The sequence below is a fragment of the Bos indicus genome, chromosome 21 (assembly GCF_029378745.1).
Source record: "Bos indicus isolate NIAB-ARS_2022 breed Sahiwal x Tharparkar chromosome 21, NIAB-ARS_B.indTharparkar_mat_pri_1.0, whole genome shotgun sequence".
Classification (NCBI taxonomy): Eukaryota; Metazoa; Chordata; class Mammalia; order Artiodactyla; family Bovidae; genus Bos; species Bos indicus.
This window is the reverse complement of record NC_091780.1, coordinates 34,797,897-34,813,924: the sequence shown is the minus strand read 5'-3', so window position 1 is coordinate 34,813,924 and position 16,028 is coordinate 34,797,897. Positions and strand designations below refer to the sequence as shown.

General features: G+C 51.1%; 1 protein-coding gene across 2 annotated transcripts; it reads right to left on the bottom strand.

The window, feature by feature from the left end:
- Positions 1 to 560: 560 nt before the first annotated feature.
- Positions 561 to 14,330, bottom strand: STOML1 (stomatin like 1). Of its 2 annotated transcripts, none has more exons than XM_019983912.2 (7): positions 14,108 to 14,330; positions 12,418 to 12,524; positions 11,017 to 11,166; positions 10,515 to 10,718; positions 7,368 to 7,563; positions 6,699 to 6,911; positions 561 to 6,177 (listed from the first exon to the last, which is right to left on the bottom strand). In XM_019983912.2, the coding sequence occupies exons 1-7, from the start codon at positions 14,238 to 14,240 to the stop codon at positions 5,984 to 5,986; spliced, it is 1,197 nt and encodes a 398-aa protein (XP_019839471.2). In that variant the 5' UTR covers positions 14,241 to 14,330; the 3' UTR covers positions 561 to 5,983. The 2 variants fall into 2 exon arrangements, with proteins under 2 accessions (XP_019839471.2, XP_019839472.2); XM_019983913.2 differs by having other exon boundaries at positions 6,699 to 6,908.
- Between the last annotated feature and the right edge of the window lie 1,698 nt (positions 14,331 to 16,028).

Here is a 16,028-nt window from a genome sequence, read left to right as displayed (position 1 = left end):
TAGTTCCCCAATCATAAATGGAACCCAAGTTCCCTGTGTTGGGAGCGAAGAGTCTTAACCACTGGACCACCAACAAAAGTCCCCTAAACAATTACTGCTGCTGCTGCTAAGTCGCTTCAGTCATGTCCGACTCTGTGCAACCCCATAGACGGCAGCCCATCAGGCTCCACCGTCCCTGGGATTCTCCAGGCAAGGCTAGGGTAATTCTAAAGCTTATTTTAAAACAGCAACAAGAATAGGCAGGAAGAATTTCTTTCTTTTTTTTTTTTTTTTTTAATTTGGCTACGCTGGGTGGCGTCTAGGATCTTAGTTCTCAGACCAAGGAGTCAACCCACATCCTCGGCAGTGAAAGTGCTGAGTGGTTAAACACTGACTGCCAGGAAATTCCCAGGAAGACTGTCTTAAGAAGTATTAAAAAGAATTAATCTTATAGATATTCAACATTTTATGAAGCCTCAATAATTAAAACCACGTGGTCTTAGTGAACAGACAAATGGAACAGAACAGAAAACCCAGAGATAGATCCCAAGGCAAACAGAAATACACAGCACTGAAAAAAGTGTGGTTCTGTATATTTTATGCTCATTTAAATCCCAGGGGCTTTGTCAAACAATTACATGTAAAAAATAAAATAATGGAAGTACATGGAATTCCTTTATGATCTTAGAATGGAAGTTTTTCTTATGACTTAAAACCTAAAAGCCATAAAATAAAATATGTATTATTTCAAATACATCTGTCAAATTTCATGGGAAAATATCATAAGCAAAGTCAAACTACAAACAACAAATTGGGTTAAACATTTTTACAACTTATATCAAAAAGAACTAATCTCTCTAGTATAAAGAGTTCCAGATGTCAAAACAAAAATAGAAACAACCAACACTAAAAAAAATATACATGAAATAACATTTCACAGAAAAAGAAACACAAGAGCTCCTAAACATATTACAAAATTTCAACTTTACACAAAATAAGAGACATGAAAAATTTCAAGTTTTGAGGTAATTCAATGGGGAAAATATACCTTTTCAGCAAGAAGTGCTGGATACCCATATGGGGGGCGGGGGGGTGGGGGGGGTGGGGAGGGGCACCGGGGGAAACATCTCAGCCTTTTATCTCATACCATATACAAAAAGTAACTCAAAGTGGATCAGGCCTAAAAGTACTAAAAAAAAAAAAAGTACTTCTAAAAGTTTATAGATTCAGCTAGTACTTTAAGGCACTGTGGCTAAAAGTACTAGAAAACACAGGGGGAAATCTTCAAGACCTTCAGCAAAGATGAGCAAAGACTTTCAGGAAAGGATACAAAACCTCTCACCATGAAAAAATTATAGGCATTTCCCTGGTGGTCCAGTGGTTAAGAATCCACCGTGTTATGCAGGTTTGATCCCGCACACGCTTTATGGAGCAACTAAGACCACGAGCAGCAGTTACTGAAGCTAGCCCACTCTGGAGCCTACACCCCACAACCACTGAGCCTGAGTGCCACGACTAAGGAGTCTGTGCCCTGCAAGGACCCCTCATGACAATGAGGACCCCATCCCTGTGTCCCAACTAAGAGCTGACACAAATACATATATAAATACTTAAAAAAGTATAGACTAACTTCATCAAAATTAAAATCTATTGCTTTAAAAAATAAATCATTAAGAAGTTAGAAAGCCGAGCTACAGTCTGGGAGAAAATATTTCAAATACCTGCTGAAAGACATGTATCCAGGATTTACTAAGAACTCTTAGAACTAGTATGAATATTATACCAATAAGATAAAGCCAGATTTTAAAGTGGGAAAAAAATTTGACAGATACTTCACAAAAAAAGACATATACCCAATGAGCACCCTAAAAGGGCTCAAAGTCATCAGGCAGACCCACTGGAAATGACTGACAACACCAAGTGTTGGCACAACCATCCTGGAATTGGTTTGGCAGTTTCTAGAGCCAGAAGTTTTACTCCTTAGTATTTACGCAAATGAAAACATATATCCATACAAAGACTCATACACAGATAGATGTCCAGAGAAGCTTTGATAATCAAAACTGAAAACTACTCAAATGTCCATCAACAGGTGAATATGCAAACTGTACCTCTATCCATACAACAGAGTATCACTAACAACAGAAAAAGAGCAAACCATGGGTACACATAATAACCCAGACGATTCAAAAGCTCTACAGAGAGAAGCTAGACACAGAAGGATATACATGGCATGTTTCACTTGTATGAAATTCTAGAAATGTGAAATTTAATCAGTAGTTATTAGAAAGCAGATGGATCAGTGGTGACTGGGCCTGGGGGTGGGGGTGGGGGTGGGGAGACTGAGATTGAATGGGAAGGGATACAGGGAACCACGTGAGTTGATGGAAACGTTCTATATCTTGATTCTGGTGGGTAGTGGTTACATGGTGTTCCATTTGTCAAAGTGCATTTAAAATGGGTGCATTTTATGCACCAACCAAAAGACACAGACTGGCTAGGTGGATGAAAACATATGTATGTATACCCCCCAAACTGTATGTAATTATTTTACATTCTTAGATTAATCATGTTTCCATATGGCTTGCAATATAATTATCATTTATCTGGCTACTTAGTGTGAAAAATGGTAAACATCTTTTACCAACAAAAAATGAATTCATTTTATCCTATTACCTGTTAAAAAGGTAAATTCTGTGCTTTTTATCTGGTACTGAAAAGAAACCCTGTGCTTTTGCTGGAATGGAAAATCCAAACCTTAAAAAGCAATAAACAATTGAACAACTTTTTAAAAAGTTGAACTTTTTTATTTACTTTTTCACTGAGATGAGCTTTTTCATTTACTGGACTGTCAAAAAATTCCAGAGTTTAATAACACATTGTGTTGGCGTGGCTGCGAGGAAAAACAGACTCTCACTTACTGATGATGGGAATGTAAATTAGAATAATCCCTAAAGAAGGCATTTGGGCAATATTAAACTATAAATGCTTTGACCTAGCAATTTCCTTTCTAGGACTTTATCCCACAGATGAACTTCAACCACAATAGCATATGTGAAAGGTGCATGATTGTTTGAAATAGCAAAACACAAAAAAATAATCTGAATGTCTATCAATCCAAACCAGGTAAAATAAACTATGATACACCCATACAATTGAATCCTATGTAACTATTCATATAAAACTGAATGGGGAAAGTCTAGGTATGCAAATATGGAAAGATTCTCAAGCACAATGTTAAGTGAACAAATTAACATTGTATTTGCTATGCTGCCATTTCTGTAAAAAAAAAAAAAAAAATCCCAGAGAATAATATATGTGGATTTTCTTGTAAGTGTTATGTTTTTAAAACTCCAACTTCATTTTTTTTGGCTGTGTAGCACAGCATGTGGGATCTTAGTGCCCTGGCCAGGGGCTGAACCTGCACCCTCGGCAGTGGAAGCACAGAGTCTTAACCAGTGGGCCACCAGGGAAATCCCCAAAGCCTAGCTTCTGGAAGAAGAACTTGGAGACTAATACCAGAGGATATCTGTTTGAAACTACGTGGATGGAGTCAAGAGTATGAGGAACAATTTTCATAGCTTGCCTTTTTAAACTTTTCTCTTCAACATTAAATACTTATTTAAAAAATAATATCAGAATAATACATTATATATAGAAAAGCATCACGTAACTGTTTTAGTTATCATTCTTCTTCGGGTTACCTTGGGGAAACAAATACAGGAAGTGTCTAATGCAGTAGAGGGGCATAGCTGGCAGGCAGTATCAGTTACTACTACAAAATCCCTGCACACATCCCCGCCTCAGACTTTAGGTCCCAGTTCCCCAAATCGGAGGTGTCTGCTACCCTTCCTGTGGCCTCACAGGGACTCTCCCCTCTGCCAAGTGTCTCCCCCATTTCCTTTCTTCTCTCATCTCCATGTAAACTGTGAGTCTTGGGCATCAACTCCTCAGAAAGCTTTCTCTGATGGACACCCTTTCCTCCCCCGCCCCCTCACACCCTGGCCCCATTAGGTGCCCCTCGCTGCACCCCAACCCCCAGGGACTGCAGAGTCTGCTGGGTCCTCTGAAGCCCAGAGGCCTTGAGCCTGTGGGCTCCCTGTCCTGGAGCGCTGGCCTCGCCAAGGAATGAGTTCCCCTCGATGGGATGAGGGCATTAACAGCTGGCAGCAGATTCTGCTCTCCACCCACACAGACATCTATAAGTTTCAGTTTCCCCTGGTGATGCTGCTCCTCTGACACACACAAAGAAAATCTGAGTTTCGATTTCCCTTAAGCTCTCACGAGGAAGGCGCCTGGGGCTTCCCCTCTCATCCTGTGGGGTGCTGTGTGCAGCAGCAGCGGAAGAACAACGATGGATGGCTCAGGCACGAAGCTCGAGGTCCAGCAGGGAGGGCGGACACTCACACAAGAACAGTAACAGAAACAGTGGGGAACGGGCACGAAGACAGCCCCGAAGCAGTGGGGGAGCCCAGGCCCCCGGGGCTCATGGGCGGTGGGGATGGGAGGGAAGGCTTTTGAACGGGCGTCCCCAGCTGGGCGGCCTCCAGAGCGGTGGAGAGAGGGACAGGGAGGGGTCAGCAGCCTGGGCTCTGGCCCTTCAGGGAGGGGCCCTGGGGCTGAAACCTGAACCCAATGGCAGCTTGGTCTACTCCAGGAGGACCTACAAGAGGAGGGCCAAGGCGGGCACTGGCAGGAACCAAAGGGTAAACTGGATGGAGCCTGGTGCCAAGGCAGTTGGACAGGGCCCTGTCAGGGAAGGCTTGGTGCCAGAGGACAAGCCAGAGGCTGTTCCTCAAAGAGGAGGCTCGAATTTCTGTGGGTTTATTTTTCACAAGCCTCTCTAGGATGTGAGATTCATTCCTTAGAACTCAAGATGTCTAAGGCCCTCATTCTCTGGGGTCCCTGGGGTTTGAGCCGGACCAATGGGGAAACAGCGACCAGGCGTACAGCAGGAGGGGCAGGTGATGGCAGCTCCATCTCCCCTCGAGTGCGACAGGAGGCCCTGCCGTTCGCTGGATGAACAGTTTGCCCGACACCCACATCCTTCCTGCAAACCTCTCCCCAGACTATAAACAGGAACAGAGTGCCTGCTCCTGCCTGCTTTCAGGCCCTCGTCAGGAAGGGGAACTGTGGGTGATTCCAGAGCACTGTTGGGGCTCGGGTCACCCTTCAGGGCCTGGGTCCCAGGCTGGCAGCACGGACATCACCTCGGAGCCCTCTTCCCCACCCCCATGACCCCTATGTCTCTCCAGATACATTGTAAACAGCACATTTATTTGAGGTTTTCAAACCTCTGGTAAGAAGCACAGGAACAGCAGGGCTCTCTGTCATGCTGCCCTGGCCCCAGCCCATCGGGCATGCAAGACTGAGGCTGGGAGATGAGTCAAGACACCCTCAGGAGCAGGGCCAGGGAGACGCCGCCCTGCCCCCCTTCTCCCCCCACCCTCCCCCACCCCAGTCTGGGCCTGGACTGCAATCAGCAAGGCAGACCGAGCCCAATCTCAGATCCCTCCCAATGCAGGGACCTCTGCTTGGTCCCTTCTCTCTCCCTCCCCGAGCTGCTCTGATCCCCCTCTCTAACCCCCTCTTCTGGAACTTGGAGCCTGAGTCACATGCAGAGCTCCCTCAAACCAGGACCAAACCAGCTGCAGTTGGGTTGTTTCTGTCAGCCCCTCCTCTCCAGCCAGGTCGCCAGAGGAGCAGGGCAGGCCTGGCTCTCCTGTCACTGCCTGTGTACCCAGTTCAGGCAGGGCACTCGGCAGGGGACCAGGATAGCAAACACTTGCTGAGAGAACCGCTGTGGATGAGAAGGGCAGGGCTGCCTGACTCAGCCTCTCCTAGCTCCAGTGTCTCCCAGCCTCCACTCACTGTCTCCCACTGGGTCTGACACTCCTCAGGGCTTCAACAATCCAAGGTGCAGTGCCAGGGCCTCCGCCTCCAAGATGTCTCCCTGGCTTGGTGCCCGGCTCGGGGCCAGGCTACTGACAGGCAGCCAAACCTGCTACTTCAAGGCCTTGAGGACAGCCTCCAGCTTCATGGCCACGGCCAGGTCGCCCTTCACCTTCAACCGCCCACTCATGTAGGCCCCCAGGGGCCGCAGCTCCCTGCACAACAGGGACCGCAGGTCCTCCTCAGACAGCTCCACCACCACGTCGGGGATGACATCAGGCACTCCGTGTCCCACCCTCCCTTGCCCTGTGGGGAGAAAGAAAAGTGAGAATCAGTGGGGGGACAGCAATGCTACAGTGGGTAGAAGAGGTCAGCACGTCCCACTGGGAAGGGTGGGAAGAGTGGCTAAGAGCTCAGGTGCTAATACCCAGGGTTCAAGTCCTACTGACTGTGTGACCACTCAGAGCCTCAGTTTCCAAACTGGTGAGATGAGGATGCTAATAATCACTAAGTCACGGGTTTATGATGAGAAGTAGGTGACATGATGCGCAAAATGCACTCAGACAGAGCCTGGCACGAACAGGCCTGCAACGCGTGCAGGGCTCTTAGTCCAGGCAGCTGGGCCAGCTGGGCGGTCCTGCTCATGGGGATGGGACAGGGAGCCCAAGGCCTGGGCATCACTGCCTGCAGATGGCATCTGAGCTCCTGACAGCTGTGGGTTTGCCTAAACTGCTGGCAGGAGCAGGGCCTGGTCTGAAAAGGACCACAGGTGGTGGGGCTGCGAGCAGCCCCAGCGGGGAAGGAGAGGGCAGAGAGGGCAGCGGCACCTGCAGTGAGATCCAGGAAATAGATGCTCTGGGGGCCGCTGGGCAGGATGACGTTGAACTGGTAGCAGGCCCCGACCTGGCTGACCAGGGCCTCGGACAGGATGGGCTTCAGAGCCATCAGCAGCCCCTCGGCCACAGGCTGCTTGGGGCTGGGCCCGGCACCCCCGTGAGGGGCAGACGGCTCAACCTCGCTCACCATCTCCAAGGTATCTGCTGGTGGTGGAAACGGGATGGGGGAGGGAGGCAGAGAGAAGGAAGTCAGTGCGCTGCCAAGGTCAGGATGATGGTGGCCCCCGTGCCTTCACAGCGCTCTCTCTTATATCCCCTGCAGCCTGCGTTCAGTTTCCTCCTCTGCTAAGAGGCTGCCCTTGAGTTTCTAGCCATAACCCCAACCCCCTTCTCTAAATCACTCCAGCCTTGAGTCTTAAACTCTCTTCCGGATGCTGTTGCTTCCTCCCATGGAGGCTCCCAAAGGCCTCCGCATGCTCAAGACTCTTCTCATTACCTTAGTTCTGGTCAGCTCTAGAATCGGGGTGGCTGGAACAGCCGGGCAGGGTGTGCACTGCACAAGGCGCTTGGTTAAAGGAACAAGAGGCAAAGCTCAATCTGTGCTGGACACGAAGCTGAACGCCCGGCGGGGGGAACCACCCTTTCCCTGAGGCTCCTCACCTGGTCCAGGGCGCGGGGCACCTCCTGCCACTGAAGGCACACTGCCTCCCAGGAAGTGGAGGGACAGCTGCTGCAGGGTGCTGTCCAGGCTGGGCCCTGCTGGGCTGTCCTGGGGCGGCTGGAGCACGGCCTCCACTGCCAGCTCCACACGGTCCACCTCCAGCCCCCAGGCCCTGGTCACATCGTTGATCTCCAGCTGGAGGAAGTGTGGGGAAACATGGCACTCATTCCACAAAGGTCCCATCCAGAACACCTTCTTTAGGCAGGTTGGTAGTATGGCCACGGTGACTCATGAGGTACCAGGCCAGCCCTTGAGAAGTGCCCAGCCTGGACGGAGGCAGAGGGCAATTACAACGCAGCCATGGGAAGTTGTAGTGTGCACCAGGGGAGGGTGTGGGGCAGGGAGGAAGGGGTGATGCTAGGAGGAGGAGGAGGAGTTATCCAGGTGAAGGGGCATGAAGGAGGACCCTTCCAGACAACAGGAACAGCATGTGACGAAGACCAGAGAGGAGCACCTCGAACCTTTGGGGAACTGCGAGTAACCACAGCTCCACGCAACCGGACCCTCAAGTGCGGGCTGGGACACTGGAGACAGCCAAGGGGGCAGAGGTGGCTGCTCTCTCTCATTTGGACTTACTCGGAGGCACAAGGGGCCCCCGAGAGGAGTTTAGCAGCAAAGTGACAGAGCAGTCTTCCTAGCTGCAAAGATTCTCTTGGCTGCTATGTGGACGCTGGACTGGAGGGGTTGAGGATGGAGGGAGACCAGGTAGGGTGGTGTTTCAAACTGCAGGCAAAAGTTACACAGACGCAGTGTCAGGCAGAGGCGGCTTTGAGCCGAGACACATGGCGGAGGGGCACAGCTCTTAGACTCTAAGCTACAGAGGACACCAGAGAAAAGGCACCACTGGGCTTCTCGGCTGCCTGAGCGTGCAAAAAGAGGAAGGGTGGTGAGGAGCTGGGGGAGCCAGGTTTCTGATGAGGGTTCCTGCACAGATCATGAGTGTGGGCATTCACCCAGAAAGCACACACAGAGGAAGGCACAGATGTGGGGGTGGGAGGGAAGGAATGATGAGCATTCCTTTAGGGAAGGAATAAGGTATTTTTAAATACATTAAGCTTGAGGTGTCTATGGGACAGCCAACTACAACTGGGAAAGTAGGTCCAGGAAGCAGGACAGAATGGGACTGGATCAGAGTGTCGTGAATAATTAGTGTCCAGAAGTAGCAAACAGCCCCAGGGGGATCACAGAGGAAAAGAGACCACTGAGGGAAACCCGGAAACAGGAGGACAGGGAGTAACCAAGAGTGTGGAATAACGGAATTCAGAGGAAACAGGGGATCCAATCATAAGACAAGGACGCGCCCATCGAGTCCAAGGCCGCCTCCAGGTGACTTGAGGAAGGACTGAGAAGTGCTCCCGTGCTGGCAAGAGGGAGGTCACTGTGGGGTCGGCAGTGACGTCAGTCTTAGGAGCCTAGGGGAGCCTAGAGTAACAACAGGAAAGGAGGAAGGAAAGGGAAGAGAGGGGTGAAGAGCTAGAAGGGGTGTGGGACAAAGGGAGAGCATGCAGAAAGGCAAGAAGAGGATGAGCGGAGGGAGGGAGCCGAGTCCTGGGCCCCGAGCACTGGGCAGTGCAGAGGAACCAGATGCTTCCAGGAAGGCAGGAAAACAGCACAGAGGTAGATGAGCTTCAAGGGGTGACCACTGGAGGAAGCTGGAAGAGTTCTCACCCTAGAGCGTTTTCTCCGAGGATCAAGAGAAAGGCCTGCTGCAGAGGGCTGGGTAGGGGTGGGGCCGGCAGTAGGGGCCGGGAGGAGTAAAGCAGCAGGCACAAGTGGGTAAGCAGCTAAGAGGGCCCAGCAAGGGAGAGGTGGGAAGCGTGCAATCCTTCCAGGTGCAAAACAGGCAGATGGAAGAGTGAAAATGAGAGACGGATGTCTGAACCAGGCCTCACCGAAGGTGGTGGATTTCCTGAAATTTGATTTTATCCAGGTGCTGAATCCACTTTGCCAGGAGCTAAGTCAGTCTGGGTAATGGCCCTAAAGGACTCTAATGCCCTGGTATGGGACTCACACCCCCAAATGGCCTCTCTTGGCTTTGTTGTACCAAAGTAATGTGCAGCAAGGCCAAGAACAAAGGCCAAGAATAAAATCTGATTTGTGTAAGACCAAGCAGAGGACTGGAGGGCAGGGGCAGGTGATCTGGCTCTGGCCCAGCTCTGCCCTTGACCACGGCTCTTAGGGGCAAGTCAAATAACCTCTGAGCCTTGATTTCCTTCCTCCAAAACAAAAGAGTGATACTAGCCTTTGTGCAGCAAGATGCAAAGCTGAGATACACTGAGGCAGCCAAAATGCTATGCGTGTAAGAAGCATTGTTACTATCACAAATAGAATTTTCTTGGGAATTTCAGCCAGTTGATTTATTTCCTGAAGGGACTGGAACCTCCAGGAATGGCATTACCCACTCCCTTCCCTGCCCTCTAACCCTGGGGAAGGCAGAGCCTAGGGGAACGAGGAGAAACTTCACCCACGGTCCCCTGCCAGGACATGGGAGAAAGCCTGAGGTGAGCATGGGAGCAGGTGACTTGCCGTCACATGTGTATTTCAACCCCTCTTGTCACAGGAGGGATCTGAGGTGAATTCCAGTGTAACTGCTCACACTCAGACAAGAGGCAGCAAAAAGACCCAGAACAAAGAACACAAAACCACAAAAATGCACATGCTGCCTTGGGGAGCATGGAATTCCCCAGAAGGTGACTGGGCCAGGAAGGCCCCTGCTCCTGTCACCCACCTGCCTGCCCAGGAGGCCACTCAGAGCCCCTGAGGCCCAGCGTTGTCATGGCAATGCCTGCAGGGCAGTGAAGAGTGAAACCTCGGGTAGTCAGTGGCAAGACTCAAGGCCACTCCCCTGGCCCAGCCCCTTTACTTCTCAGGCCCGGTTTGCCCAAGATCGCTATGGTCTGTGCCCATCTTCCATTCCTCAGCTGACAGTCCCACCAAGACCACTGACTCTTCACAAGTTATTACACTCTTGGGACACAAGGTAAACCAAGGCCCAGAGTGATCTGGTGCTATGCTAAAGTGCCCCAGCAGGCAGAGCCCGGCCCGTGTGCCAGCCACGGAACTCTGCCTGGTGCAGAGCTGCCTACCAGGAGTTGGTCGCTGATCTTGAGCTTCTCCATCTGGATCTCTCGAAGGGGCCTCTTGAGCAGGGCCTTGGTCATGGCATTCTGGGCTGTCATGCGTGTGGCTGTGTTCAGGTCCTTCACCGTCATCACCGACAGTACTGGGTCCCAGATGCGGAACTGGACGTCGGCCCCCACGGACAGCACAGCCCCATCCTTAGAGGCCAACTGTTAGGAGAGGCCAGGAAAGAGGGGCAGGGGCTGCAGGGAGGCCAGGCCCACTGAGACCACCTAACCTGACCCACTTGCCTGGCCACTGGCTCCTCGAGAACAAAATGGTAACCCCAAGTGCAGGGGTTCGATATATACAGCAAGGATGTCCTCCCAGCCTCCCTCCTCCTTTTTCTGGTGTCTTCCCCACCCCTCAGCCCTGATGGCTACTCGCAGGCCAAGGTACTGACATCCACAACACACCCAGCACAAGCTCCCCACTCCCTCTATCCAGGGGAGCCGAGAAGCCCCTCACCTTGCAGGGAGGAACACTGAAGGCTCGTGTCCTCAGATCTACCCTCTGAAAAGAGTCGATGAAGGGCAGGAGCAGAACCATACCGGGTCCTTGAGGGGTGCGGATCCGGCCCAGTCGAAACACGATCATGCGCTCATAGGTGGGCACGATCTGCTCGTAATAGCAAGGGAAAGGGTCAAAAGCACTGAGCTGATGCTGACAATTATGTCTGCCCAGGTCTTTCCCCCACGTCTCTCCCCCAGGTTCAGGGTCAGGGATCCTTAGCTCTGTTTCCAGATGAAAAAAACCAAGCTCTGAGAGGTTAACTGACTTGCTTAAAAACCACAAAGCCCCCAAGTGAAACAGGCAAGATTTGAAAGCAGTTCTGAGTAACTCCAAAAGCCATGCTCTCAACTACGATACTGTACTGACTTGATTGTCTGTGAAACCTTTTACCTATGTGGTCTAAAGCTAAACATAACTCAAACCAGGAAACTGTCTGCCCTTGTCTTAGTCAAGGGATAGGCTGGGCTGCTCTAATAGTGACCCTGAGGGAAGGGCTTTGCCAGCTTCAGGTTCCTGGAGTCCTCAAGGAAGGAAATATACCCAAATTGAGAAATGAAGGCTGAGAGAGGCAGTGACTTGCCTAAGGCCACATGATATTTGTTTCAGTGGCAGCTTTAGGATTAGGATTTAGGGCCTTCTAAGGAAGGACTCCCTTGCAGACCACCCAAACCCTAAACTTTCCAGAGACAGTGACTGTTGTCTGGGGCTGCATGAGGGTCAGCTTCCACCTCCACTGCAGCTCTAAGGTGTGAGCATCTACTCTAGCTCATCCTTTCCCTTCTGCCCCATCCCTTGCTGAAAACAAGGCTGAAATTCCTTTTACTCATCACTTGCTGGGCCAGGTTGAGTGTTTTTCATTTCTAACTTAGCCTAACCCAAAAGGAAGAAGATATTTGTGTGTACCTTAACACCTGTGTTCAGAACCCTAAACTTGGGCATTTGGGAAGACTTGTTTCTGTCACTTACTGGCTCCCAGTAAAGTTGAGCCTCAGTTTCCTCATCTGAAAGCTGAGAATGAACAATTCTTGTCCAGCCCATTTCACAGTGTTAGTTGCTCAGTCATGTCCGACTCTTTGCGACCCCATGGACTGTAACCCACCAAGATCCTCTGTCTATGGAATTTTCTAGGCAAGAATACTGGAGTGGAGTGCCATTCCCTTCTCCAGGAGATCTTCCCAACCCAGGAAATGAACCCAGGACTCCTGCATTGCGGGCAGATTCTTCACCATCTGCGCCCATTTCACAGAGGTGTGATAATACTTAGAGGAAGCGGGCAGAGGATGGGAAATTCATGCACCAATGTTAAAGCTCTCAGTGTGGCCCAACCACTCTGGGGACTGACCCAGCCGGCCTTACCTTCAGGGCAAACCAACCAGAAATGGGGAAGGTGATCAGCAGCAGCAAGAACCCCAGGAAACTGATAAGGCCATGGCAGAAGCAGGAGGGCCAGCTCTGAGGTGCATCTGGGGACAAGAGAGCAGAGACAGTCAAGAAATGCCAACTGTGTCTGGCATGACAGCTGCCGGCTGAGTGAACTCAGTCAAGTGCACCTTTTTGCCCACCTTCCCTTTCAGTGGCTCCTTCCTTCTCAGAGCTAAGATGTTCTTTCCTAACTCACAGTGTTTCATTTCACTGGAGTGCCCTAAAGACCATCAAATACTTGCCTTGCCTAATACTAACTCCGTATCTGTGGGCAGGAGCTAGTTAAGGGCTGTTCCTTCCTCCCACATATCAGAATCAATTTGTTCCAAGTCCCAACCTCACAAAGCCCATTCTCTGCTAGGCAGCAGTCATTGGAACTGAGAAGTTAATCACAGGACAGCTCCGCTCTCCTCACTGGGCTGAGCAGGAGTCAATCCTTTTGTCTGATTTAAACCGCCTCCCACTTCTGGTAAACTCAGGAGGAACTCAGCATCTGTAAACAAATGCTAGGTTGAACTGAATGCTGCTGGCTTAACACCTCCTCCACTATTGGCTGGAAGTGTGCTTTCAGTTTGGAGGTAATGCGTTAACCAAAAGAGGTAAAGCGTCAATGGCTCTTAAACAGATGCCAGAGATGAGGGCTAAGATGTTCTTTCTTAGCTTACAATTTATTCTTCACCACACTTTAATGTTCTAATGACCGTCAAAATGCACGCTTCACTTGAAGCAGCTTCAGAAGAGAGGTGGGGGAGGGGGACTAGGAAGGAAAGACTTGGCTGAAGCACAGGTCCCTGCTCCTGGTGAATGAGAACCCCAGGATGGGGTTGAAAGCTGAGAAAATCCCAGGATCTTGGGGATCCTCTCCCAACCCTGAACTGGAAGCAGACAGAATCCTCTGCTCCACACTTCCAGGAACACCACACCCTTTGGGTTCTCTGAGCACCGGAATACTAAATCTCTTTTCCTGCTTCTTTCTGACCCATGTGGCCCCAGCAGGAAAAGAACTCTTGGATAGGGGCAGCTCTCATTACAGGGAGTCACAGAAGGGCCGAATCCTCTGGGGTTTGGTTGTCAGCCTGAGGCATGTGGGATCTGACCTCTGGGTCAAGGGAATTACTCAAGGCTTTGGAGAAAAACAGGGCCTGGGAAGACACGACAGGCATCTAAGGGCCTTCCTTTTTGGCCTGCGCATCTCCACCAGGAAACCGGCAGATACTCAAGTTTGAGAAATCTAGGTGTCCCCTGAGGTGAAGATTCTGCCACTTCTCGGCGACCAGGTGCTCTTGGCGTGCTGGTGACCTCCTATATCTTGACCTTAGTTTCTTTCTGGGCAAAATGGAAACCTGAAACCTTTGGGCTGATAAATGCCAATTAGAAATGAGGTGGGGCGAGGCTTCTTTGAAGATGAGAGAGCTCCAGTGCTGCCGCCCCGTAGCTCTAAGAAAGGCGGATGGGCGGTAGTGTCCCAGCGCCTGATCCAAGCCCTTCTCCACATCGTGGAAAACCCCTCTCGGTCCCTCCTCTTAGGCTGCGAGGACGCAAGACACGCTGACTCCCGAGAGGCAGAGAGTTCGGGGGTGCCTGCTGATCTCCCTCGGATCCGCTGCGCTGGGCGGCCACTCACCGGCCCCCGGCCCCACGCCGCCCGGCTCCGGGGACAAGCAGCCCTTCTGCGAGCCCAGGAAGCCGAAGCTTGATTGCTGGAAACGGTCAAAGTCCCCCAAAGGCAGCGCCCGATACCCAGACCTGCTAAGCATGGTTCCCAACAGAGGGCACGCCCCGCGCCCCAGGGAAGTGCGGGGCTTGACCAGCCAGCCGCTACACTGCCCCGCCCCCGCTGGCCGCCGCTTCCGGTTTCTGCCGGGGGAGGGGTGGAGGCGGCCCGAGTGCAAGAGGAGGCCGACTGAGCCCGGCTCGCACCGTTTGCATAGCGCCCCCTGCGCTGGGAGGACTGAACTGCGATCGCGGGGCTGGGAGGAAGGGTAGTCAAGTGTTCCTGGAGGCCCGCAGCGGTCCGCTCCTCCTACACCTTTTCCCACTAGGTCTTAGAAAAGGAGCAGGAAGAGAAGCTGAGCTTTGTAAGAGAGTTTTCAGGAGCTGAATCTTCTCCAGAAGCAAAGAAATGCTACCAGCCTTCTCAGCATAAACTAACAAACTCTGGACGGATTTGGGGAAGGTTGCCTTTAGGGTTTCTCCAAGGCATGATCAGCAAATTATCCCTGAAGCTCCATTACTTTGGTCACCTGATGCGAAGAGCCCACTCATTAGAAAAGATTCTGATGCTGGGAAAGATTGAAGGTAGTAGGAGAAGGGGACAACAGAGGATGAGATGGTTGGATGGCATCACCAACTCAATGGACATGAGTTGGAGCAAGCTCCAGGAGACTCTGGGAGATGGTGAAGGACAGGGAAGCCTAGCGTGCTGCAGTCCGTGGGGTTGCAAAGAGTCGGACATGACTGAGCGACTGAACAACAACAAAGCCCAGCAAGCAGGGCCTGGCACAGAGAGGATGTCAGTGCTTATCTGTTGAATGAAGGGGTAACCAGGTCATTGTGGGTCAACCTGGGGCAGAAGGGCCTGAGCTTCAGCACAAAAAGAAAGAAATTCTGTGTGCAGATCTCAGGGAACATGGCAGAGTAAAGAAGGGGATTGCATAGTGCTATCCCAGGGCAGCCCTCCAGAGCATCACAGACCCTCAGTCTTACAGATGCTGAAATAGCACACCCTACAATCCAGGTACCCAGAGGTAAATTGCTTCTCCCTGGCTTGAGAAAACCAAATGCAAAAGGTGAATTTACTCTGTATACCAACAAATATTAATTTCCTACAAGGCAGGCTGTGTTCCAAAGTGGGCAAAGAAATTAATAAAGCTTTTATTGTTCCACACATGCCAGTCCTGCCTCCAAAGGCCCCTCGGCCATTGTCCACTTCCAGGTCCCTTCTGCAAATGGCTGCTTACCATCTTTGGCTTTTCCTAGCTTCATAGCCTGGTTCTAAAGCCCTGGGGGCACTAACCAAGCAGCAAGGTGCATGCAGTAGGCTCTTGAGGTTTTTGCACTGTCCCTAGGAAGTTAGTTCTCCCCTATCCTCCCACCCCCACCCTGAACTATAAGTTCACCCCACCCCCAACTATTAAAGTTTTACAAGCGCAAGGTCCTGTCACCGCCCTTCTAATCTGTCCCAAGCTGGAACTGAACACAAAATGGGTCCGTGGAAGTCATCACAATGATTGGAATGCACTGAGGTTTGAAGACAGGAGCACTGGCCCAGTGATGCCACCTGGAGCTGTACCTTCTCCCCTCACCAGCTGAGAGCTGGGGCTTCTCCTTTGACCCATTGCTAACTTGCTGTTTCCTCACTTTTCTCATACCTGCCCACCAGCTCTCCCCATTCCCTACTGCCTCAGATCCACCAGCCCTTCCAGCTGTCACACTAGGCATCATCCTGATACCCTCATCTCCACTCAGAGTCCTCCCAGTGTCTGACTCAGGTCCCTCCTCTCATCCCACAGCCACTGTCCCAGACCACCTGGCTCTAGGTTGTC

Coding starts and splice junctions, on each gene's coding strand:
- STOML1 (XM_019983912.2), bottom strand. CDS start 14,240: ATGCTTAGCAGGTCTGGGTATCGGGCGCTGCCTTTGGGGGACTTTGAC. Junction 12,525..14,107: donor CGGCGTGGGGCCGGGGGCCG/GTGAGTGGCCGC, acceptor TCTTGTCCCCAG/ATGCACCTCAGAGCTGGCCC. Junction 7,564..10,514: donor AGATCAGCGACCAACTCCTG/GTAGGCAGCTCT, acceptor CACTTCCTCCAG/CTGGAGATCAACGATGTGAC.